We start from the raw sequence: 26887 nt of genomic DNA on the forward strand, positions 1-26887 counted from the left end.
CCCACAACGCAGACTTAGGATTTATGTGGGATATGATTCACCATCTATTATTAGATATTTGGAATCTTTAACAAGAGACTTGTTTACTGCGAGATTTGCAGATTGCCACTTCGATAAGTTAGAATTTCCAAATCTAGGGGAAATAAAGTTGTATCCTGAAGAACAACAAAAGGTTTGTTTGAATGAGAAAACACTATCTCATTATGATACTCGAAATAATCAATGTGAGTAAGATGTTGAAAGAATCATTCACTTGCAAAGAATTACAAATCAATTGCCCGATGCTTTTGTTAATACAAGGAATGTGACAATGTCACATATACATGCAGAGAATGCCCTTGTAAAAATTGATATCCCCGTTGGACTAGCTACTATTCAGCCTGCAAATGAATCTAAAATACGCCAGAAGCGTGGTCGACCAATTGGTTCTAAGGTACAAGAGAAAGAAAATTCAAAAGCTCCAAAAGAAGCGATCTTGGATGATACAGTAAGAGAAATCAATGAACCAAACTTAGATAATATTATTCATGAAGAATCAAATTCTCATGAAAATAATGAGATTTCAACAAATTATATATCATCTTGAAAATTGTGGGATCAAAATAACATTATTGTTGACAATGTCTTTGTCCTAAATGTCGCTCTTGACATCATACACAATGAAGATCCAGAACACAATCCGTTAAGGATTGTCAATCACCATATACAGAAAAAATATTAAAGCGTTTTACATGGACAAGGCACACCCATTAACATCACCAATGTTTGTTCGATCACTTGATGCTAACAAATATCCTTTTCGACCATTTGAAAATGGAAAAAAAAATAGTTGGTCGATAAATACCATATCTAAGTGTGATTGGGGCATTATCATATCTCGCAAATTGTACTCGCCCAGATATAGCTTTTTCTGTTAATCTTTAAGCAAGATATAACTCATGTCCAACCCGAAGACATTGGAATGGTGTAAAACACATATTTCGTTACCTTCGTGGTACAAATGATATGAGATTATTTTATTCGACAAAATCAAAGTCTTCTCTAGTTAGATATGCAGATGTATGATATCTTTCTGATCCACATAAAGCTAAATCACAGACATGTTATGCGTTTACAAACTCATGTCCAACCCGAAGACATTGGAATGGTGTAAAACACATATTTCGTTACCTTCGTGGTACAACTGATATGAGATTATTTTATTCGACAAAATCAAAGTCTTCTCTAGTTAGATATGCAGATGTATGATATCTTTCTGATCCACATAAAGCTAAATCACAGACATGTTATGCATTTACATGAGGAGACATTGCTATATCATGGAAGTCGGTGAAGCAATCCTTAACAACGACGTCTTCAAATCACTCCGAGATCATTGCAATGCATGAAGCAAGTCGAAAGCGTGTGTGGTTGAGATCTATGAGACAACATATTCAAGAATCGTATGGGTCGCCAATAACCAAAGATAGCCCGACAGTAATATTCGAAGATAATGCAACTTGCATTGCACGATTAAAAGGAAATTATATCAAAGGTGATAGAACAAAGCATATTTAACCAAAGTTCTTCTATACACATGAGCTTCAAGAAAATGGTGATATTGACGTCCATCAAATTCGCTCAAGTGACAATGTAGCCGATTTATTCACAGACATTGCCAACTTCAACATTCAAGAAATTGGTGCAAAGGACAGGGATGCATCAGTTGAAGGATATTAGATGATTAAGATCAGGGAGTATTTATTGTTGTACTATTTTTCCTTCGTTCAGGTTTTTCCCATTGGGTTTTACTGACAAGGTTTTAACGAGACAACATTTGAGCCCCAACATCTCTTAGAAATAATTTGTTGAGTCGATAATCATCTAAGATGAATGTTATAGATAAAGTATTATAGATGATTATTTAGATAAGATTTGGTTTTATCATGTCATCAACTATTCAAATTCTGTAGATGTGCTCTATAAATAAATATATCAAATGATAATAAAATATTCCAATTCATTCACTCCTCTTTATATTTTTCACTATTCATAACAATATTTTTTTGATTGACTTGTTTTTTACATTTTTCTACAGTATTATTTTTTTAAATTATTAGTTTATTTAACGCTAAAAAAATATAAATAAATATTTAATATAAATCAATAGTTATAATTGATATTGAGATAGCAAAACATTGCTGTAGGAAGATAAAGCGTTACTGCCAAACTGCGACTCATTACGAATGCTCCAAATGAGACTCACTGCTTGCAAGTTTCGGGAAGGGGCAGGCAAACAATAAATTTCAAAGGTGTTCATCTTCATTTTTGTCCAAGGAAGCAGAAAGAAAGCTCAAGATAAAGCCATCGAGGTCGCCTTCGAGGACTGAGTCAGGGTCCGAAACCTCGAAATTGGTTCTGTGATCCTTCACCATTCGATAAGGCTGCCAAAAGTGTTAGTTTGATTAGTTCAAGCATTCGGGGTTATGTAATTCAAATTGTAATAACGAGTGCTTCAGGGTGAAAATGCATACATGGAGTACATAAGAACGTATTTGACTGCCGAAATTTATATCGGTGAGAGACTGTGTGTGCTCTGCGTTTATCTTAGCTTGACGTTCCATCTCAAGCTGGTCCAGACGGGACTGAAGCACAGCCATGGCGGATGCCTTGTTTTGATGCTGCGATCTGTCAGTTGTGAAAATCCGTAACTTAGAACAAATGTGGCCATTTGCAGAAACTTTCGTCTACGTTCAAGACTGGTCAGAAGGAAATACATAATTCGATGTACTGTACCTTTCGTTTTGACAAGAGGCGGTGACTCCAGTGGGAATGTGAGTTATCCGGACAGCACTGTCAGTAGTGTTGGCGTGCTGACCCCCAGATCCCCCAGATCGAAACCGTTCAATTCGTAGGTCAGATTCGTTGATTTGAACACGGGAAGATCCGTTGCCAAGAATGGGAATTACGGCTAACGAAGCAAATGATGTATGCCTTCGCTTATTGCTGTCAAATGGAGAAATGCGTACTAAACGGTGAGCCCCAATTTCAGCTTTGGCATATCCAAATGCATACTCCCCATCGACTTTAACAGTGGCGCGCTGATTAATGCAAAAGAAAGAGAATGTTATGAAATAAATCACAGGTAAATACAAAAACATATAGAATTCAACTGAAGCATACATTTTACCTTTGTGGAAGAAAAAACAAGGAAGAAATCAAGAAACACATTAATAATTTTCAGAAATGGAAAAAATTGTGAAAACCATAAATCAAAGATTGACCATAAATGTGTAAACATAAAATAAACTAAAAACGTTGGCTAAAAACTAACCTTTATCCCTGCAATCTCGCCAGGCATTTCATCCACAACAGTTACCCCAAAACCCCGGCGTTCCGCCCACTTTTTATACATCTGCATGACCATTGAAGCCCAGTCCATGCTCTCAGTGCCACCAGCTCCAGCTTGAACCTGTACAGAAAGTGGGGTGAACAAATTTGATAGCTAACATTGAACAATATTTTGGAAACTGAAGAAGAAAAACAAGTTCAGATAGTATGTTCGAAGATTAAACAAGAAGAAATTTCAAACAAAGGATGACATAAGACATTATCGATACACTAGATTGGATTGCATTACTTCACCTCGATGAAACAAGAGCAAGAATCATGCTCCCCGGCTAATAAAGCTTCAAGCTCTTTTTCTTTGATGGTTCTTCTCAATGTAAGTAGATCATTCAAAGATTCCTACAATTAGGGAAAATATTCAAGATTAGTAATGCATGTAAGTTATATAAATAGCTAAATCACCCAACTTATTTTTACTTTACAAGATACAAATTTATTATTAAATACAAAATGTACAAAGAAGGATAAGGCATCCTTTCATATAATATTACAATGAAACAGATGATACAATCTAAAGTGGATTCCTAGGCTCGCTAGACTACACAAATAGATTACACAAATCTTGTTCAGACTAAACCATGTTTTCAACAATTCGATCATCACTTGAACAGAGAGATTGCAACCGGAGGGGATGTCTCTCTGTCTGATGCTAAGATTAAATGCCCAAAATGATGATTACAGAGAGGGGGTGGAGTTTATGAGATCACAAAAGAACGTACAAGCTGCAAGAAGAACCAAACAAAGACTTTTGTACTATTGTCAATAACAAAACTATGCGCTATTCGTACGTTATCTCATTCTAACCACAAGGTATCAGTTGGAAATTATACTTCACAATTTTATACCAAGGTTCAAGCTCTCCCAAAAGCTTGGATGCTCCAAATATTTGTAAGAGAATGCCAGAAGGAACAAATTATGAAACTTGACTCGTATTGCTATCACACTATACAAATAGAAACATTTCTCCTAAGAAATTGTAACTGAGGGTAAACGTATTCATGTATACAACTAATTTGCATAGCTTCGCGTATTTTTTTTTCATACACCGATGAAAAAACATAATAAGGGGAAGAACTTAGGAATTTGGGTACTTCGATTGATATGTTCATTTGGTAGAAATTCATGTAATGACATACGGGATAAAAAAATTAAGATAAATGAAAAAATAAAAACAAGACTGGAGTTCCGATGTAAACTCTAGCTGAGGTTATAAATTTAAGGAGATTGGATATCTAAGTTCTAGGAAATAAGATGTAGGGATTGATTGGACGTAAGAGTTACAATTTTTATTTTTGGCCAATCTATTGACTGCAATAGCTCAAGAAGACTAATCAAGAGATTTCTTCGCCACATTCACAATTTCACTTTACGTAGAATAACAAGTTATTTCAGGAATAGATCCTATCAAGGACTGAAACTAAATGCTGGGGATAAAATTTCAATAACAAGAAAATTTAGTTCACATCTTCCAACATAAAGAAGTTTAGAAAAGATATAGATCCTAGTAACTTCATAGTCCATGGTTAGTGTCCAAAATTCTGAAATTGCATTATTCCTGAGTCCTGACAGAAAGTAGAAGTGATGCAAAGGCCAAAGCATTTAAGAAAAGGATACGTGCCTAGAAAGTTAAAAATTGGGGCCCCACCGATTCCAATTCCGAGTCATTATCTTCACGTGCAAGTTTTATCATGTCGATGTACTCAAAAAGTTCTTGCTCAAATGAATTGACCTCTTTTAATTTGCCCATAAGTGAGCCATGTTCACGACTTATCTTTCCTGCATGTACAGGATCTTCCCATAGATCTGGCTTATTCAGCTGTCCTGATAATGCTTCCACCCTCTCTGATAATTTTTTCCACTGACAGAGAAAATAAGCATTCTCAAGAAAGACATAAACTGAAATCCACAGCTTGATTCGGCACAAGAATATTGATATATAAATTAACTCAAATTAGATTTCAACTATTTTTTCTCATCTTCTGCCACCCTACATGAATATATATAAAGTCTTTACATAAATATGGAGTAATATCTCAAAACCAAATAATTCTGCAATAGCAAAACTCGCTAAGTGAATTTTATATTTCACTTAACAAAAATTGCATTTAAATATTTTGTGATTACGACATGACCAAATTCAAACAAAGAACTTGTTTAACACTCATTTCAAAACACCAGGTATGAAAACACATTGGCTAGTGAAGATAGTGACTCAATGTCTTAAAGCATGATCCATGAAGTAACATGGCATCTAGCCATTAAAGAAGACTAATACTTTACTAATCACAAACAAATGGAACTTGGGAAAAATCATTCCGCTAAAGCAGCAAACTGACGCCACAATGATATTAATGTGCCTGTACCATCAAGGGTACTCTAAAGCAAATGTATTTTAAGTAAACCAAAAAACACAAAAAAAAAAAGAGGGGCAAATGAATTTTTAAACAATTGAAAAAACAAAAACACGGGGAACTGTTAGAATACGCACTTACTCGTAGTCGTTTCTTGATAAGGTGGATAGACCGAGCAATGGCAGAAGCATGGCTCTTCCAATCATTCTCATATTCATCATAAATGGTCCAATTATTCGCAATGATGCCTTCCACAGTTAGCCCATCAGAAGTGGATGACTCAACAGCAGCTTGTGAACACGCAAGACGGGTGAAAGTAGTACCATATTGAAATTTCCAGCTTAAATTAAAAATTGAAGGAAACCCATTATCGAATTTCCCCCAAATAGCATTCCCAGAAGCTGAATCTGACTGTCTATGAATTGGATCAAGGGAACAGCAAATTTGGGGTTGAGAGAAAGATGAGAGAATACGGGAGAGTAAATGGGTTTTATGGAAGGATTTTCGAACTGAATCGGAGTGATATAATCTTTTTAGCAACAAAAATGACATCTTTTCTGAAGTATCATGGGCTTGATCATGAGGATTTCATGTTCGGAATTCTAGTAATTGTTTGCCTCAGAACTATGAAAGGTTTATGAGAAAGTGGGGGAGCTGCGTTTGATGCTTGATGGTAAACGATATCAAAATGGTATTTGTTCATTTTCACGTATAAAAAATTATTTATATGTAAAAATAAGAGTAAATTGTTTTTTTTTTTAAGAATAAATATGAACTAGCTAACTATATTATACTTGTGTAAAATAATAAATATTATGGATATAAATCATGATAAAATAATAAATATTATGGATATGAATCATGATAATTAATAAATCGAATTGATTCATACAATTTTGTTATAATTTTTAATTATTATTTGAAATTATATTACATATTTAATTAGTAGAGATAATATGTGAATTTTTAAAATTTTAAAATAGATTAAATATTATAGTTATGTGTAAACATCATTTATTTAAATGTATGGATTATTTTTATAAAAACTAATTGATGTCAAATGTAAGACCACAACAAGATAAACAACTAGGTTATGTGAATTGAATTTAATTTAGCTATGTAAAAATAGAATTAACGAATTTCCAAAAAAAAAATCGATTGCTATTAATGTTTTATATAATTTAAAGAAATTTATGATGTAACATATTTTTTCTTTGTAAAAAGTAAGAAAGTCATTAATCAAATAATTTTTGTAATTTGAAATAAATCTTTTTCTAGATTTGATACTAGAAAGAGGCATTGACAAGATTTCATGGAGTGGGTAGATTTGTTGAAAAGTTCATAAAAGTTATCGATTATTTTTATCATTTGTACTTTAATAAATCAATGTTTTCAAACCGATCAAGAATCGGTTAAATCGGACGAACCGGTTCAACTGATTCACTATATTTAGAGTAGGTCTCTTGTGAGACGATCTCACGAATCTTTATCTGTGAGACATGTCAACCTTACCGATATTCACAATAAAAAATAATACTCATAACATAAAAAGTAATACTTTTCATAGATGACTCAAATAAGAGATCTGTATCACAAAAAATACGACCCGTGAGACCGTCTCACACAAGTTTTTGCTTTATTTTCATAAGGTTTTTTTTTAGGATTTTATTGTTTTTTATATTTAAAATCTTAAATTTTATTTTTGGTTATGTATATAAGATTATTTTGATTTTTAAAATATGTTAAAAATATTATTTTAGTAGTATTAGCGCTTATTTTATTTGTAATTTTTTGTTTGAATTTTGATTATATGTATGTTGTTGTTTAGATTTTAAATTTTGGTAACTTTATATTTTTATTAGTATTTTTAAAAATTTAAGATTTTTAGAATCTAAAATATATTATTTATTATATTATATTCTTATTTTAAATAATATAAAAGTGTTCCAGTCTGATCGTCTAATTGAATATGTCTGACTACTTAAACAATTATTTTAAAGTTGATCGGTTACGAAAACATTACTCTAAACATTGATCAAGAGCATTTCTTCCATTATGTCGTACTATTGTTTTTTGACATGGGATAAAAAACTCATTCGTGTTTATTGTTTGTTTTAAATTAAATATAGAACTGTTAATATAAAACTATATTGTAAAATAATGAAAAACTAATTATTTTTAACTATGTGGTGTGGCCTTTCATTGAAATTGTCATCGCACTATTATACACCATACAGTTTGAACTTTTTTCAACAATACTTATGTTAATAAATCCAATGCGACAATGTGGTGCGGTTTAATTTGGGTGTTTTTTCATAGAATGGGTCTCATGTGAGACCGTCTCACGGATTTTAATATGTGAGACGGGTCAACCCAACCCATGTTCACTTGGTAAATCTGAATATGAGTATTTTATAAATACCTCTTAACTTTTGAATTCAAACCCTCTCTAAAGTCTCGATAAATGCACATATACTTACATCATAGATCATCTTTAGCAAGTGATATGATTTGTACCTAAATTAGTAACGACAATAAATGATTTAGTATGATTCATTTAATGAAGTATATGTCGTACAAAGGTTCTAATATCCTAAAACAAATATAACATCAAAACGAAGAAAACTATTGGAATTTGAGAAATAAATCCCTGACATCGTTTATTTTTTCAATAAACAATAGTAATTTACAAGATATAAAAATATAACAATTAAAGTTGTAGAAATCTAAAATGACAAGACCTAGAATGCTAGAAATATACTGAAACGCTTAAAAACTAGTGCTTGAAGACTAGAATTTAACAGAGAGTATTTGCAGATTTTTGTGTAGAGAGTTATGTGTGTTCTTTTCTGTGTTTGCTGATCTCATTTTCTGTCCAGCAGCCATGTGGTTCTTCTCCACTCCCCATGATCCACGTTCTTCCGCTTTTCATCCCACGATTTTCTCCATCATGAGCGCCTTGTGATCAGTTTGAATTGATAAGAATTGATCCGCTATGGACTTATATAATTTAATTGGGTTTCAGAATTAAATTAGACTTTATAATTAAACTGGGCTTTTCAGCAGCAAATATAATTTAATTATTTTAGTCCAAACAATATTATTTGATTATGGAGAATAATGAATATCACTTGTTTATTTTTATAAAATATATATATGTATAATAAATATTTTTTTAATATCTATTCAAGGAACACAATACAATTACTTATTAGTGAAACACAACTTTTTTTCGTAATCAAATTTTTGTTTGCTAAATAAAAAAACAATTTTTAAAATAATAAATTATTAATTATTGGATTAATTAATAAATAATACGGGCAATTAACAAAATTTCCATTTAGAGAAGTTTTATGAATAGATATTATTAGTTGGAACACACGCCACACCTTGCTTGTGCATCGTCCAGTCCGCCAACGCCCGACGGAAATTTCGAAGCTTTCAGTTCTCTCTGCTTTATTGCCGCCTATATAACGCTGTAAACCCTCTCCATTTCTGAGATCTCACACGCATACTCTCAATCATGCAATCGGCGGTTTCTCTCTCACTTTCTTCGCCGTCTCCTGTGGCTCGATCCGGCCTCACCAGCTCCCATAATGCGCCTTTGCTGACGCCTGGATCGCTTCGATTTTGTGGACTTCGCGTCGAGGCTTTTCAGTCGAAATCATCCTTGCTTACGTCTTCCTCTAGTTCGGATCGATTATTTGTGAATTCGAATTTGATTAAGGTTTTTGCGGCGTCGAAAGACAATGGCGCGCCGTCGACTAGCCATTTTGACTATGATTTAGTGATTATCGGAGCCGGAGTTGGTGGCCACGGCGCAGCACTTCATGCTGTTGAGAAGGTAACGGTTCAGTTTGTTCCTGTTCGAATTTTACTTTTATTTCCCGCTGCTAATTTGATTGTTTGAGCTAATTTAGTTGTGAATTGCAGATTTCCATCTGATGTTTCATTGTTGTGTTTTAAATTTGTAAAAAAAAAATGCCATTCATTCTAAATTGTTTGGCATATTCATCTTGCAGATTAGTTACAAACACGTGTGAATTCTTATGTACTGCAGGGCTTGAAAACTGCAATTGTAGAAGGGGATGTGGTCGGCGGAACATGTGTTAATAGGGGATGCGTTCCTTCTAAAGCACTTCTTGCTGTAAGTGGTCGCATGAGAGAGCTTCAAAACGAGCACCACATGAAGTCTTTTGGTTTACAGGTACTTTTTGTTCCTTCATGATCAGTAGTGTGTACATTTTGAACCATTTTGATAAACCCACTTTAACAATATATACTGCCATGAGATTTGAGTTAGTTATTATGGCTGAAGGGTACCTTTTCATAAATCTGAATTTGTTATGGCTGAATTGGCTGCAGTTTCCTTAAAAAAATGATGAAAGGGAATAACTGTCCACCCTTTCTGGCTTAGTGCGCAAACTTGTATGCAGGAAAATGTAAATGTAATGTGGATGTTGTATGTAAATGCAAAAAGTAAAGATTGAGGAAAATAATTTCTGGATATTCTTTCTTGATTACGCTTACAACTTTATATAGAGTACAAACAGTGTATCTAATCCCCTAAAATAAAAAGATAAATATTATCCTGCGAAGTTTAAAATATTTGACAATCCTATCAAATCACAACTAATTGATAAAATATTTACACTATCTATTCCAATTTATTCTACAGTAAACAATATCTGTTGGACTGTCAATGAACGATAAGTCTTGATCCTCTCTACCTAATTTTACATTTAACATAAGTTTTGTACTTTCTTGATAAGTAATTACAACCGATCAGTTAGATATTCTTGATTTTGTGTGGTATGCATCATGTGAAGTTAAATACTAGTCTGCTATTCTATAACTTTTTTACAGTTTTCATTTCATTTTTTTCTGGGTCACTTTTCCCATTTTACCAATCATCAGCTGCCACAATGACAGGTTGCAGCTGCAGGATATGACAGACAAGCAGTTGCCGATCATGCAAATAACTTGGCCTCCAAAATTCGTAGCAATCTGACCAATTCAATGAAAGCTCTTGGCGTCGATATATTGACTGGTTTTGGTACAATTTTGGTATGTCAATATTTTCTATCGTCTGGATTTGCACTCCTGAGGATTGAAAGAATATTTAAATTATCCGCCTTCTTATCAAACTTTGTTGTGATGGTTTAGGCTTTTCCCATTTTGATGTAGATAATTTTTTACATTCTCAGGGTCCGCAAAAGTTGAAATACGGAAAAGGAGATTCCAGTGACACTGTCATAACTGCGAAAGACATAATAATTGCTACCGGTTCTGTTCCTTTCGTACCCAAGGGAATTGAAGTTGATGGTGGGTGCATTAGGTGCTAAACATACTACTTTTTTACATAGGATTTCCCATTGTATTGCTATTCATGTATATTTTTTATCTCGTGTGTCCTTGGGGTTATGGTTAGGTGGAATTGAATGTAGCACCCTTACCCGAGCCACTACTAAACAAACTAATAAACATGGATAATTAAACTTGATAACACAATTAAACAGCATAAACCATATAACTTAATCATTTTACAACTTAAACGAAAATAGAACAATAATCTCAGTCTTAATCGTTAATACAACTATATCGAATCAATAATCATGCACGAGAATACGAGAAACCAAATAAAACTTCCAATGGATCACCACTGAAAACCCAGCTTCTCTAGCTACTGCCCTTCAAACCGTCCAACCTAAGACCTATCTCATGGAATGGGGTGTCCAAGATAAACAAGGACGTGAGCGACAATCGTCCAATACAAGAATGTACGAGTATACAAATCGATATGATGCATGCGAAATGCAATATGCTTGGGTATCAAGGATCAAGTCTAGAATCTCATGCTTACTTTAGAGATACATGAGTGTCTAGCCTCTGATCTGCCATAGGCAAGTTTTGGCTTCCACACTCATCATCAAGATGTGGACCTGCAATGTCTAGGGTCTTTAGAGCCCACGGGTCCTGTCGGACACTGTAGCTCTCGATACACAACCGTCCACAAACAAACGAGGTATATCTAAAAGATATTACAACGTGATATGCCAAGCATAATATGTCAAAGCAGTAAAACAAATGTCATGCAATAGATAAATATGCATCAGATAAGTGTGTATATTACGCTTGGATATCTCAATCAGTACATCACATACTTCACTAAAACAATTTGACAGAAAGTGTACTCGTCTGAACCTAGACAGTACTAACATACTGAAATCACTATCATTCTATCATGTCAAATCCAGAATCACTATACATTCTTCAAAGTTTTTCCTAATTATCATTAAATCACTATTTAAAGACTTTAGGATTATACCTACATCCGTTGTTAATCCGCATATTGAAATCACTATAATGCAGATCCAGAATCACTAAACATGTTTCAAAGTTCTTCCTAATGATCCTTAAATCACTATTTAAGGGTTTAGCATACCTGCGTCCGTCTCAGCCCGCTGATGACATCTCGATCTGTGTGTCTCAGTTCACCGACACTTCTTCGAGTCGACACCAGCTCCGTAGCTTCTCGACACTAAACTGTCCTAGAAACGGGCTAAAAACCTAAGGTATATGGCTAGCACTCGAGATAGAGAAGCTGAGGGAAACGGTGTAGAAAACAAATGAAATCAGCCTTTATTTACAGGCTGCATCCGGACTAGTTCAGAAGATTCGAACTCAATTTATCTGCCACGTGTCATAATCTCATTCGTCTAGATGGATTTCTCGGGATAAGATAATTTGAAGTAGATTGAATGATCCATTCTAAATTCGGTGGATCCCTACATGCTGATCCCCAATTAACCAATTCTTTAATAATGCTTAATTAACAACTCTTTAATCATGTCTTATTTAGCACTTCATTCAAATAAAGATTCATATCATTACATCATCTACTCCTTACAAAGATTTCGTCCTCGAAATCAGAACTTCATACAACTGAATAATATACAACTCATGATTATAACGATATTGCTCAAAACAAATACGGATACTCTGAGCACAGACGGCTCTTTAACTCCCAAGTCTCCTATGCGGTACCTCAGCATTGCCATTGCACTAGAATAAGTGGGATGGTCTTGTTTCTGAGTTTCTTCTCTTTTTTACCTAGAATTAAGAGCGGCTTCTCGACAGATGTTGACGTAAGTCAAGTCTTCTTCAAATTGAACATCTTTCGGGTCAAAAACGTGCGATTCATCTTTTACATGTCTTCATAGCAACAATATCTGAAAGAAATTGTGAATGCTGGAGAGATGCAACGGTAAAGCCAATCGATATACCAAATTTCTAACACATTTCAAGATCTCGAAAGATTTACTGAATCTTGGGGCTAATTCTCTCTTTAAGTTCAAATCTCATCACCCTGAGTAATGATGAAACTTTAAGGAATATTTTTTCCCCTGGCTGAAATTGTACGTGTCTACGCTTGGTATTCACGTAACTCGCTTGACGATAATTTGCAGTTTTTATCTCTTTTTGATCAATTCCACTTGGTCAATCGCTTGTTGCACTAATTCAAGTCTTTGCACTTGTCGTTCTCTTACTTCGTTTTAAAACAATCGACAACGTCTACAATACAATGCTTCGAACGGAGCCATACCGCTGTTGTGTGGTATCTATTAATATACGCGTACTCCACAAGCTGCAGATGATTATGCCATGTTGGTCCAAAATCCATAGCACAAGCTTGTAGCATGTCCTCGAGTGTCTGAATAGTCCTCTCAGACTGACCATCAGTCTCTGGATGATAGGCAGTACTCAGACTCAATGTCGTTCTCAATGTTTTCTGAAAACTTCCCCAAAACCTTGAAGTAAAGCGTGGGTCTCTGTCATTGATTCTACTTGTAGGCAAACGATGATATTTAAGAATCTCGTGGACGTACGGTTTTGTCATGCGATCAAGACTATATTCCCGACTATACGGAATGAAATTTGCTGACTTATTCAGTCGATCCACAACTACCCAAATGACATTTCAATTCTTGAAAGACAACGGCAAGTGGGTGACAAAATCCATCATCACATGCTCTGACTTCCATTCAGAGATTGGAAGATTATGAAGTAATCCTTCTGGTCGTCGATGTTCAGCTTTCACTAGCTAGCTAACAAACCAAAGACTTGGCTACAAATTGATAAACAATTTTATTCATACACCCTATTATTTCCACCGAAACATGATATTCAAATCCTTATACATTTTCTTGCTTCCAGGGTGGATACTCAACTTACTCTTATGGATCTGAGATAAAATCTCGCCTCTAAAATCAAAATACTCTGGAACTACGATTCTCCTTGACTGACACAAGGTTCCTTCTATTTGAAATGCAAAGTTAGATGTGTTTTCTCCGTTAGCTAACCTCGTTAACTTTTGCACCTTCGAGTCAGAAAACTGAGTTTCTCTGATTCTGGTATACAACGTCGGTTCAGATAAAATGCTCGTTACTCGAATGTTTTTTTATTCCTTTCTTATGACGGAAGTGAAATATCAGATAACAACAATCTTGGATTACGCATGAGATGAGACTTCCCTGAATTGTAGATAATCTCACTTTGCGACTAAGAGCGTCAACTGTGAGATTTGTTGATCCTGGATACTATTTGAAACAGCGCATATTTAACTCTGCTTGAGTGAAGATATATTTCAAACTCTTGTGATCCGTAAAAATCTCAAATCTCTCTCTGTAGATAATGTCATCAAATCTTCAAAGCACACACAATCGCTGCCAATTCCAGATCATGAACTGGATAATTCTCTTTGTGCTTCTTCAGCTGTTTGGATGCATGCGCAATCACATGACCGTTCTGGGTTAAAACACACCCATGTCTTTGAAGTGATGCATCAGTGTGATCTAAATGGCAAAGTTAAAACTGGCGCAATTGTCAAACGGTGGCACAATTCGTTGAAACTATTGTCACAATCATGTGTCCACTCGAACTGCACAGTCTTACACGTCAGCTATGTTAATTTCTTGGCAATATGAGAAAATTCCGAGATAAATCTCCTGTAATAATCTGTCAAACCTTGAAAACTCCTTATCTCTAGAGTTGATGCCGGTGTGACCAACTCAACACTGCTTCGATCTTGCTAGGATCTACTGATATCCCATATTTAGATATGACATGTCCCAAGAAGACAACTCTGTCGAGCTAAAACTCGCATTTGCTCTACTTAGCATGTAGTTGGTGATTCCTCAATGTTACCAACCCAATCCTTAAATGTTGTGCATGCTCTTTAAGGCTTCGAAGCATACTAATATGTCGTCAATAAAGACAATTACGAACTTGTCAAGATACTCCTGGAATACTGGGTTCATCAAATCCATGCTGGAGCATTCATCTAACCAAACGACATCACTAAAAACTCACAATACTCATACCTTGTTCGAAATGTAGTCTTAGGGATATCACGCTGATGAACTCGAAGCTGATGATATCCAGATCGTAAATTGATCTTCGAGTACACTGAAGTCCCTTGTAGTTGATCAAACAAGTCATCTATCCGTGATAACGAATATTATTCTTGATTGTAACTCGGTTCAACTGCCGATAATCTATGCGAAGCCGCATAGACCCATCCTACTTCTTAACGAACAACACTTGTGCTCCCCAATAAGACATTGGATCTAATGTACCCCTTGTTAAGAAGATCTTGTAACTGTTGTTTCAACTCTTTCATTTCCAATGGTGCCAATCTATAAAGCTCTTAGGAGATAGGTGCAATTTCTAGTACCAATTCTATCTCAAACTCCACTATCTTCTCTGGAGGAAATCCATAAATTTCATCGGAAAAGACATTAGGAAATTCATCGACAACTGGAATGTTTTCACATCGATTGTATCCTTTGATACGTCTACAACATAGATGAGGTATCTCTCTCTCCTTTCGCTAAAGCTGAATGTGCCTTTATAGCATACATTACTGATATTGGAGGTCGAGCTCCCTCACTGTAGAAGAACCAATTCTTGTCTCCTTCTGGTCAAAACTGAACGAGACATCGATAATAATCTACGGTCGCTATATATTTAGACAATAGGTCGATTCCCAAAATACAATCAAAATCTTTCATGACCAACATCATCAAATTGGCAGACATGTATTTTCTCTCAAACTCTAACAAGCAGTCTACGACTAGTCGCTTAGCTAAAACCTCTTGGCCTTAGGTGTAGACACTGACATTAAAAGATCTAATGACATGTATGGTAGTTTATAATTCTTAACAAACCTCTTCGAGTCGACACTAGCTCCGAAGCTTCCAGACACTAAATTGTCCTAGAAACGGGCTAAAAACCTAAGGTATATGGCTAGAACTCGAGAGAGAAGTTGAGGGAAAGTGGTGTAAGAAACAAATGAAATCAACTTCTATTTATAGACTGTATCCACTCTAGTTCAGAAGATCTGATCTCAGTCTTATCTGACACGTGTCATAATCTCTTTCGTCTAGTTGAATTTCTCGAGATAAGATAATCTGAAGTAGATTGGATGGTTCATTCTAAATTCGGTGGATCTCAACATGCTGATCTTCAATTAATCAATTCCTTAATAATACTTAATTAATAGCTCTTTAATCTCAAATAAAGATTTGGGTCATTGTCGTGACAGTGTTGTGGCAGTAGTGGCTTCTCATATATTCATGTACAAACAAAGTTGCACTTTCTTTTTGAGAGATGTCCGAAATTCTAACTCTACTATGTGGTACTTGATTCTTGTGGCGTGCTAGCCTTGCTTGTTTAGACCTAACAGCTGGTATGTTTAATCATTAAATGTGCTGATACGAAGGTTTTATATGAATGTTTCTTATATTTAATGATTTTGCATGCATGAATAGAATAGATGAATCCCGCTCCGAAAAGGTTTATTTTTCTCTTGGTCTTCACGGTGCACTCTTTCAAGGATGTTTTAGTACGCACGAATGTTTGAGAGCTACAACTTGCTATAAATCTTATAGACTGATCCGAACTGAGTTGTAGACCCTTGATCCAACCAGATAATCGCATGTAATTGATATACAGCTAGCAACTTCAAGTGTGCTTTTCCTACTTTTCTAGGCTTACCGAAAGCTGGAAAATAGAAATTATCTAGGTAGACTGATGAGGGGTGTTAAGAAAATTGTAGTTCAAGTTACGGCGGGAGCATTTAAATATGACCATCTTTTAGATATAAGTCCCACTGCTTTCCCAAGATTTAGTGCATATCTTTTCTATTCACTCAATAATTAATTTCAGCTTTCAGCGTGATCATATCCATCCATTATCTGCTTAATTTCCCCTGCCTGCAGGTAAGACGGTGATTACCAGCGATCATGCTCTTAAACTGGAATTTGTCCCAGAATGGATAGCAATTGTTGGCAGTGGTTACATTGGCCTTGAATTCAGTGATGTGTATACTGCACTCGGAAGTGAGGTCTATCATTAATTCCTTCTATAGTGCTTTTATATTACTTATTTTTATTAGAAGGCTTATTTTGGATTAGATGTTGGTCGGAGGCTTCCTTTTCTATAGATAGACTGTGAAAACGTACTTCTTGGAGTTGTATTTTCTGTGGTCCCCCTCTGGACACTCGTTTACCGGACTTCTAAATCACCCTCCTAAATGATGTACTTATTATGAGAAAATTTTCTGGCTTCGTTGCTAATCGCTGTTCAGCCATGTATATGATAATTGAGTTACTTTTTAGAACCATTGTGATCGTGTTATATAAGATCTCAACTGCTGGGCATGGATCCCCAGGTTACATTCATTGAAGCTTTAGATCAACTCATGCCTGGATTTGATCCTGAGATTGGAAAATTGGCTCAGCGAGTTCTTATCAATCCTCGCAAGATCGATTCTCATATTGGTGTATTTGCTAGCAAGGTGTTATATCTCACAATCTTCTATTACATGCAAATGATCAACCAACTAAGATATAATATTTAATACTTACCCCCTTTCCACGAGCAGATTACACCAGCGAAGAATGGAAAACCCGTACAAATAGAGCTCATTGATGCAAAGACAAAGGAGCCTAAGGATACGTTGGAGGTAAGTCTCTGAAATCTTTCTTAGGTGAAGATTTAGAGTGGAAACCTGCATCGCACTGCTCCCGCTCCCTTCCACACAGTTTTGTACAGCTTATAGTTTCGGTACAAAACTGATCTTAAGTCATTTGGAGAAAATGGTTGAACTGATGAGTGAATCATATGTAACAACTAAAATACACCAAGTACTGCATGTTCGCGCATAACATGTATTTTGTAGCTGTTTTTTTAAAGGGAGTGATGACTTCTCTCTTTCTTAGCATACTCACCTGCCATGACTCAAACCAAAGCCTAATTCTTGGAAAGCAGATTATCTACCAGTGGATTAATTGGTTGGTCGCAGACAACTAGATTAGTGTTGCTGCAGTGCCACTCTAGTTAAACTTTTGTTACTCTTGGTGTGGCTTTTTTATATAATCGATTGTATGATTCCCTGCAGGTAGATGCCGCTCTTATTGCAACTGGAAGGGCTCCATTTACGCAAGGACTTGGATTGGAAAATGTTAGTCAACTGGCAGAATTATAATTTATAGCTCCTCGTACAATCGAAGGATACAAATCAAAAGGATTCGTAAAAATATTTATTTTTGTGCAGATTAATGTCCAAACGCAACGTGGATTTGTCCCTGTTGATGAGCGCATGAGAGTGATCAATGCAGATGGAAAATTGGTAGGTCCTACACACAGATGCCAGTTTCAAGATTTCTGAATAGGCTGACTCAAAGTTTTGATTAATAGGTTCCTCATTTGTTTTGCATTGGTGATGCCAATGGTAAAATGATGCTTGCCCATGCAGCAAGTGCACAAGGAATCTCCGGTAATGAACTTCATCTAATCTCTAAATATTCGATATTCCCATTCACAATCAATAACTGCTTATTTTATCTTGTTGCATTATTAGTTGACCTGCATCATTTTTCTCAGTTGTTGAGCAACTTTCTGGGAATGACCATGTGCTGAATCATTTAAGCATTCCCGCGGCGTGTTTTACCCATCCTGAAATCAGTATGGTTGGATTAACAGAGGTATCTTCTCCCACCTCGAGTTTGCTCTTATTTTTGACTCTCTACTCCTTTCCTTCGTTTGATTTCACTAGCATTTTCCATTTCCTCTTCCCAGTTCCCTCATATCTTACATCATATGGAACCTGTCTATAAGCTTCCCAACTATTTCAGTTAGTAGTTCCATTTGCAATATTACATCACTGAATTTCTTGCTATTCTGAATTTAGCAGTGGAATAACAACTGATTTTCCAATTGAAATCTTGGCAGAAAAAATTCCCCATTAACTAGGATTGCATGATAAGGTTAAGATGTAGATATTGATGATTTTTATTGTTCATTGATTCGATAGATTTGTTGAATGATTCCAGTTACAGTATCTTTTTGTCAGTTAAGAACTAAGAGGCTTATCGCCATTATTGCTTATGATATTGGTGAATTAGCAACCAAATGGATATTGGATATGAGATTGTATCATATCCTTCGGCAGATAAAAAGATAGTCTTATATAGTAATATAATATAATTGGAAATGGAAATAAAGTTTGCTTCTGGTGCTTCAGGTCTTGTTACGATTTAGTTCTGCTTCTCAAGTAACTTCAATTTTTGTAGCCTCAAGCAAGAGAAAAAGCCGAGAAGGAAGGATTTGAAGTAAGCGTTGCCAAAACAAGTTTCAAAGCAAACACAAAAGCCCTTGCTGAAAATGAAGGCGAAGGACTGGCCAAGGTGATGCAAATTAATTTAGTTGAAATTATCCATTCGATTGTGAGGTTAAAATATATCATTCTACGGTCAACCATTAAAGTGCCTTTAGCTATTATTTCTTTAGTAATCGAATGGCGATTCTAATCACTGAGGAAGGGGCCTCGTGCTATTCATATTTTTATCAGAACACTCTTTAATAGTTGACTGTAGAAAGATATATTTTAACCTCACCCCAATAAAAACTACAGGAAGAGAGAAATTTTTGCAAACGCTTTGTCAAGCCTCTTTACAATTTGTCTCCCATCTATATTTCTGCCCTGGCAATAAATTCTAGATCTCTCACTGTACTTTTGAGACTTTCAATTTTAACACCTACTGAATATCTTGTGCAGTTGATATATAGACCTGACAATGGTGAGATCCTTGGTGTTCATATTTTTGGATTGCATGCAGCGGATCTCATACATGAAGCATCCAATGCTATAGCCCTGGGAACTCGTATACAGGTACCATCGGCTCCAAAACTCTGGTTGGGAACAAATATTTTGAGTTTTTTCCTGGTCTAGCAAAAATACACCTTGAATGATATGTGAAAATAATATACTTGTTTATGACTTTTTTCATCTTCAAATCACGGTATCCATGTTTTGGTTCTGTAGAAAAAGATTAATTTTTGATGAAAGTAAGCAAAACTTGTACACGCAGAAATTTGTTGGTTTTAAATAGGCATTTCTTGAATACCTTGATGTTAGCGATGAACTCAACAATCAAAATAAAAGATGACACACAAGAGAACCTGGCTTTATGATACTGTTGTTTTTGGAACAACAGTGACAATGAACTAAATTAAAGTAGGACTTTTCTTTCATCTGTAAAAATAGCAGGAATGAGTGTATCTTCAATTTCACTTTTAGATAATTATTTATGTCGCAATTCTTGCACTGTGCAGGACATAAAATTTGCTGTGCACGCGCATCCAACCTTATCCGAAGTTCTAGATGAGCTCTTCAAATCAGCGAAGGTAATCTTATGGTTCTAAATTATAAGAAGCACCACTAACAGTTAGTGAATTCAGTTGTCATCTTGACGCGCTCATGAGTTTTATGGCACAAAAGGTGGCTGGCTCATCACATTGACTTAATCTAGATGTCGCCTGTGACCACATATATGATGCTTGTAGATGTATCTGTCTGTTGTTCAAAAATCTAAAAAGGGACTGTAAGATCTATCTAGAATCCCTCCTCAGATCATGAATTGGACATTTAAAACAAGCTTAATGCTAAAAAATAATAACCACTGGTAACAATGATGCATTTTTGCTTTGCAGTCATACATGATCCTATCTGCAAAAGTAACAAACTTTCTTGCATGTTATTTCTACTTCAGGTTAAAATAGGTGCTCCCGGTCAGGTGGTTGAGCCAGTTCCAGTCTAAGCTTCCTGTATAATTTTAACTGACCGGAGAACGTGATTGGGCTCGATTTAAAAGCTGCACATTTTTCAGAGGAAGTGCTGGATGGACTCTTATGCATGGTACTTGCGATGGCTTCTCATTTACTGATATTTATTATCCGCTCAAGTTTATCACGAAAACTTCTTCACATTTTTGCTACCGTAGGAACTCTATTTCTTCAAATGATATAGCCTTCATTTCTTTTGGGTGGAAAGTATGCGTCGATTTTCGATTTGCAAGATGCACAAAAGGGACGTAGACATCGTTGCCTAGTTTCACAAATATTACTGGCTGCTGATATTGATGAGTTAAATTTTGACGAAATTGAAATAATCAATTGAATCTATTTTAATTTAAAAGTTTCTCTGATAAAAACTCATCTGCTCAAAATCTATGATGATATTCCAAAATTATCCTTGATTAATTTGCTTGAAATTACAATTTTTACAACAAAAATAATATCATAATAAAAAACGTAGGCATATATTTAAATAATTAACACATTTAATTATGAAAAATGATAATTTTTCAATGAATTTATATTATTAATATTAGAATCACAAAAATATATCATTTCCGACGTAACTTTTTTTACAAAAATATTAAATACCCCATCGTTACCATCGCAATTCGCAGGCAATTTCTGGCCGTTTTTTACATATCACAAATTAATTCAAGTTACATACTTAAATGAGATGACCTGAAAACAATCAGCCCAACAGAACAGAGAAAACAGCAAATGGGAAAATCAAAATCTGAATTTCAATTAAGAGTATTTTGAGATTAGAAATTAAAAGTTTGATTTTTTTTAAATAAAAAAAAATAAAAAATAGCTTGCAACTCACGCGCCATTGATTCAAATCTCCCTGAGGGGAGTGAAAAAGTAAAAACAAAATGAGATGAAGAAATATTAGAAGAAAAAGACTACAATAACGCACCATTAAAAGGCAAGGAATGCCCATTACAGTTACTTTGCTCAAAGACGATGCAGAAGAAACTCTGCATATCGACGCTAGAAAGCCCACAAAGAGAGATAAATTACGACAATAATCCTCCTACTACATCAAACACCTCCTAAATCACTTTTTCGACGACCCGAAGCCTCCAAATCCCATCATAGCTGCGATATCAGGGTCTATCTCGGGTTCCTCCTCTGCCGTTTTCTCTTTCTGAATAAGGGATTTGGGTAAACAATTAGAGATCGTATACGGTAGACTGTTTGAGAAATTATACCGGAAGTACTAAAAATAGAGCAAGCACTGACCTTTTTCTCTTTCTTTTTCTCTTTTTTTTGGCGCTTCCTTTCCTCCTCTTCTTGCTGTTGTTTCAGGATTCTCTCATCAAAATCTAAAATGAAAATAGCCAGGGTGTAGTATAAGTAAGTCGCTCGTCATCAGAGGCTAACAATATAGATTAAAAGTTAGACACAACTTGTAGTTGTTCAACATTGATGGGATAAAATCTCTAAGAATTGTATATATGGATTTGAAAATTCTCATCATTGAGCTAGTTTTTGGATTAGTTAGATTTAAGTTTCAATTTTAACATGATATCAGAATCCAAGTTCCACCGTTACATGTTGGGCTGAACATAGTTGAGCCACTTGTAAACTTTATGTTCCAGTGCTGTCTCACATCGATTCGATAAAATCTCTGGGAATAACATATATGGATTTGGACAATCATCATCTTTGACCTAGTTTTTGGGATTTAGTTAGGTTCAAATCTCAAACTTAACACAAGGAACACAAGCATGATCGACGTCAACTGTGAGACAAGATGATAATGGCCTACAGATCCTCATATTTGGCTATGATCGTCATCATGCTTTTATACCCAGGTAACCCAGCAGGAACCCATAATTCTTGTGATGGAATATTAGATAATGGTTGCCTGACGGCCCTGACCTTTCACCAAAATTTCAGCCATAGCACGGATATATTGACATATTTTACCTAAATATTCGTCACCAACAAGAAGATACCAAACCTTAAGAGCACAGCATAAGTGCGCAAAAATTTTAATTATCCAAATGGAAATATAGATTCTAAATCTGGGACATATTATACTAATTTAACCATCTCATTCTAAGTCTTACCCTGTTCTGAAAACCCTTCAGTATCTTTCCGCTTTTTGAGAACTTCAAACCGCTGCTGGACCTGTTCACCAAGGAATATTAAAAGTTAAAACCATATACAGTTGCACAACAAATATAGTTCTGTGGTCAGAGATAGGCAATTATCATGTGATATGTTCAAAATTTCCATCTCGGGCATGGAATAGACACTATATGCTGGCAACTAGCTCATTTATGAAGCAAGGGAAAAAAGATTTTCAAGATACTTGTGTGTTGAAGTTCTGCAGAATGCAGGGATCAAAACATGAACACTTGTTTTAACCATCAGTGCTAGAAAAGGTCCTTTGTTTCAACAAATTACTGCACGCCTTTTAGTCCATCATTATGCATGTCGATTGATGATCAAAATACAATCATGCCATAAAAATGAGGATAAAAGTATCATACATAAAAGCAACAACAAAAGGACAATTATTTAAATCCTCGACCACGATAAATCATTCACTCTTTATAACCCCAAAAATTATTGCATGAACTATTCGTAGAACTATTACAGTTCTTTATACATACATAATCATGAATATAACAGCTCAAAGGTGAGGTCGAGGGATGAGGTAACATGGGTAACATAAATAGTTCTACGGAAGGGGTTTGATCCTCCCCTCCAGAAACAAAAAGAGTCGAGAAACAACCTAAGACCCTCCCTATTCAAACCATAGTCTTGATGCCTTGACTGTTCTAAAAATGCCCATATGAACCAACCAACAAACAAAAACAAGTGTTATTTGTCTCAGAATGCACAGACAATCATAATGCAGTATCTACACCATTTTGTCAACGAAAGTATAGTAAGTTGGTACATGAAAAATGGGGTACAAGTTACATGGTCTGGATCATCACTCATAAATTTGCTCAATCTGACACCATGTAGGCTAAAAGCAACGTGCAGAACACCTTAATCAGTAATGAATAACCTAAAAAAATCATCAATAGATAAAAAAACATTCAAGGCCTACCTGCTCTAAAGTTGCCCTTTCAGCCCGCATAGACATACCCAATGCTCGTTGATCTACGAAAAAGAATACAAAAACATGCCAGTGATTGTAAATCACATCAGATAAAGAATAAACAAACAAATCTTATATTGTAAATTATAAGAAGACATACGCTTCTTTCCATTTATATGATCCAAGTAGTTTGCAGAATCTTTTACTACACACTCACAAACTGAGCAAAAGTATCCCGCCTGAAATAAAAATGATTAATTTATATGGTAAAAAGAAAAAAAAACTGAATTACACAGAAACTGTGTACACCATAATTTCTTCACACTTGTCAGAAGATTAACCAACAAGCTGGGACAATCAAATTAACAAATACAAAGTAGATTGCAAAAAGTAATATTTCCTTGACATAAACATTTAAAAGAACATAAATTAAAAATATTCGCAATTACCAATTTCATTGGAGATTTTGCCCCAACTTCGTTATGGCTACACAAAAATTCCCAATTATCTATTTTATTGGAGATTTTGCCCCAACTTCGTTATGCCTTGTGTAGCCGATGCAGATAAATGAATACAAAAAGAAATAACTATTTAGCCTGCAAAAGAATTAACCCATTCAACAATAAAAATTGAATATGAAAAGATGGTAGCACCCCCACCCAAAACAAATTGTCATGGGAAATGCTTTTTATTCTCTGAAGATGAATCATTCATGAATCACGTGATTTAAAACATTAAGTTGTTAAAAATATATATAGGATCCTAATCCCATGGGAATCCATTCAGTAAAATTCAAGTCGTGTCCCAACACAATCTAAAGAGCTAGAGTCCTTTCTCAGTAGATATAAGAAAGAAATACTCATTCACTATTCAGTTTAAGTTGCACCACTTTCACATGAATTAGGGATAATCTGAATGACTTTTACCACTGAAGACAATACTAACAACACAAGCGCAATAAGAAAATTATCAATAGCTACCTGCTGACTTAGAGGTGCAATGGGCGTCACAACCTGCAAAAACAATAAATAACACCGTGCATCAAAATATATATCTAATTGTGCATGCTAAAATACTGCGCTATTTGCCAATGAAAACAACGGAAAACCACAAAAAAAATAAAGGAGAGAGCAGACTTCATACATAGGGAAAATGAAAATCAAACTCCATCAAACTAAACTTTCAAATTTTTACAAATGCATGGGTATTCTATTATTCTCCATTAAGACAACATTAATCATAAATGCAGAAAGAAGAATAATAACATTATAATATCAGTAGAATTATGAAAGAGTAGAGAAAAATGTGAGCTTTCTACACCTGTTACAGTCAAACGCACTTGAATCCTGACATTGCCCATTCTTTTATGTCATTTCAAACGTATGAACTCCAAGGTGACATGAGATTACAATGAAGAACAAAAGTAACACATGAAATGACAGAGTTATCATTTTATGAAAGGAAACAGTTGTTTGTTTATTTGTCGGAATCGATCGTACATCATCGCTATGGATCTGTTAATAGGGTTCTATATGATGTATTTATCCAAACACAAAAATTTGCTCCAGGCATGCCAATACTGTGACAGGCAAACATTAAGAAACAGGAATTTTAGGTACCCAAAAGAACTCTCCATCGATGTTTTGCTACCGGAGATATGATGAACAGTAGTGTCACTGACTCCAGGAATCAATATCTACCAATCTCCCATCCAAAAGTTTCAACATTGACACCCCACTTATTAGTTACGCATGAGAGAAACAAATGAAAATTGATCGTGACGTTAGGAAGAGCGAGAAGTTCAAAATACAGAAGTAAACGCTAACCTGGGTCTTTCCGAGGCGTGATTCGAGGTCCACTTCATAATCTCTGTGCTTCAAAGGTTTCCGCTGGACTATGGAACCCCGTGCTGATCAATCCAAAATGCCGAGCTTTAGCACAACAGACTAACCCAGCATATAAACCCAGTTTTTTTATCCACACAACTAAGCATAAAAAACATCCAAATAACTACCAAAACCAAACTCTTACATTTTGACTTTGCCTTGCCCTGAGCCTCCTGCACGGAAGAACATGAATAAGCACATCACCATAATTAAGTGGTGGGTAAAACAAGAAGCATATTAAAAAAGCGTAAAATCAATTAAGGTTGTGTCAAGTAACACCGAAACCTTATCTTCACGCTCGCGAGCTCGTTGTAGATACTCCTCTCTATCGAATTTTTTTCTAAAAGTGTTGTCAACACCAGCAGCCTACAAGTAAAGTACCAACCCGTCAGCTCAAAACATTGCATGAATTAATAATTCAAGCGTATTTGATGAACATAGGTATACAAGAGCGCCGGACTCACAACGTTGCCGGATTGAGCCATTATGCAGTTTAAAACTTGTATTTACACTGAATTCCCAGTAGATTGAAATCAAATGGAGCTATGAACAGAATCGAATTAGGTCGGGGAAGAGTCATGAGAGAGACTAGTTTATGAATTGAGAAATCATATGGAGCATAATAATACTTTTGGGGGGGGGGGGGGGGGGGGGGGGAGNATTTAGGAAAAAGGGTGCTAACGTTTTTTCTTTTGGGGACGATATGGTAAATTAGGGAAATTTAGGAAAAAGGGATTACATTGTGGCTTATTTAAAAAATAAGATCCATAAGTCAATTTACATAAATATCTCTATGTTTTAAGTGTAAATAAACCGTTAAATTTGATTAAATCCCCTTAACATTGCATTCATTTTCCTTTTATTCAGTCGACTCCAAACTTAAATCTCTCCTTCTCGAAGCAAATCGTTTTCCTTCCCTTCCCTCGACGCAGATGATTTTTATTCCAGGAAATTCCCTTCCTCGACGCAGGTCGATTTTTATTCCCGGAAATTCTCAA

At 35.2% G+C, this 26887-nt stretch overlaps 3 protein-coding genes across 5 annotated transcripts; 1 reads left to right on the plus strand and 2 right to left on the minus strand.

Annotated features, from left to right (window-relative positions):
* Positions 1–2127: 2127 nt before the first annotated feature.
* LOC140987090 (peptide chain release factor PrfB2, chloroplastic-like) lies at positions 2128–6421 on the minus strand. Its single transcript, XM_073455480.1, has 7 exons — positions 5880–6421; positions 5033–5245; positions 3625–3726; positions 3314–3451; positions 2776–3080; positions 2514–2667; positions 2128–2423 (listed from the first exon to the last, which is right to left on the minus strand). The coding sequence occupies exons 1-7, from the start codon at positions 6288–6290 to the stop codon at positions 2286–2288; spliced, it is 1461 nt and encodes a 486-aa protein (XP_073311581.1). The 5' UTR covers positions 6291–6421; the 3' UTR covers positions 2128–2285.
* A 2678-nt stretch (positions 6422–9099) lies between these two features.
* LOC140987959 (dihydrolipoyl dehydrogenase 2, chloroplastic-like) lies at positions 9100–21154 on the plus strand. Its single transcript, XM_073456761.1, has 15 exons — positions 9100–9582; positions 9799–9945; positions 10671–10805; positions 10946–11063; positions 17021–17145; positions 17473–17598; positions 17686–17766; positions 18202–18264; positions 18358–18432; positions 18501–18579; positions 18687–18787; positions 19376–19489; positions 19861–19974; positions 20418–20489; positions 20855–21154. Exons 1-15 carry the CDS (start codon positions 9262–9264, stop codon positions 20900–20902), a joined length of 1719 nt encoding a protein of 572 aa, XP_073312862.1. The 5' UTR covers positions 9100–9261; the 3' UTR covers positions 20903–21154.
* A 586-nt stretch (positions 21155–21740) lies between these two features.
* On the minus strand, positions 21741–26501 carry LOC140987150 (uncharacterized). Of its 3 annotated transcripts, XR_012177078.1 has the most exons (11): positions 26354–26501; positions 26175–26255; positions 26035–26062; positions 25830–25912; positions 24984–25016; positions 24164–24242; positions 24013–24065; positions 23018–23078; positions 22185–22267; positions 21859–22089; positions 21741–21786 (listed from the first exon to the last, which is right to left on the minus strand). XR_012177078.1 is itself a non-coding variant. In XM_073455555.1 (10 exons), exons 1-10 carry the CDS (start codon positions 26372–26374, stop codon positions 22000–22002), a joined length of 612 nt encoding a protein of 203 aa, XP_073311656.1. In that variant the 5' UTR covers positions 26375–26501; the 3' UTR covers positions 21741–21999. The 3 variants fall into 3 exon arrangements, 2 of the variants coding, with proteins under 2 accessions (XP_073311656.1, XP_073311657.1); XM_073455555.1 differs by having other exon boundaries at positions 21741–22089; XM_073455556.1 differs by having other exon boundaries at positions 21741–22073; positions 22181–22267.
* Positions 26502–26887: the final 386 nt, after the last annotated feature.

The sequence above is a fragment of the Primulina huaijiensis genome, chromosome 11, assembly GCF_012295235.1.
Source record: "Primulina huaijiensis isolate GDHJ02 chromosome 11, ASM1229523v2, whole genome shotgun sequence".
Lineage (NCBI taxonomy): Eukaryota > Viridiplantae > Streptophyta > Magnoliopsida > Lamiales > Gesneriaceae > Primulina > Primulina huaijiensis.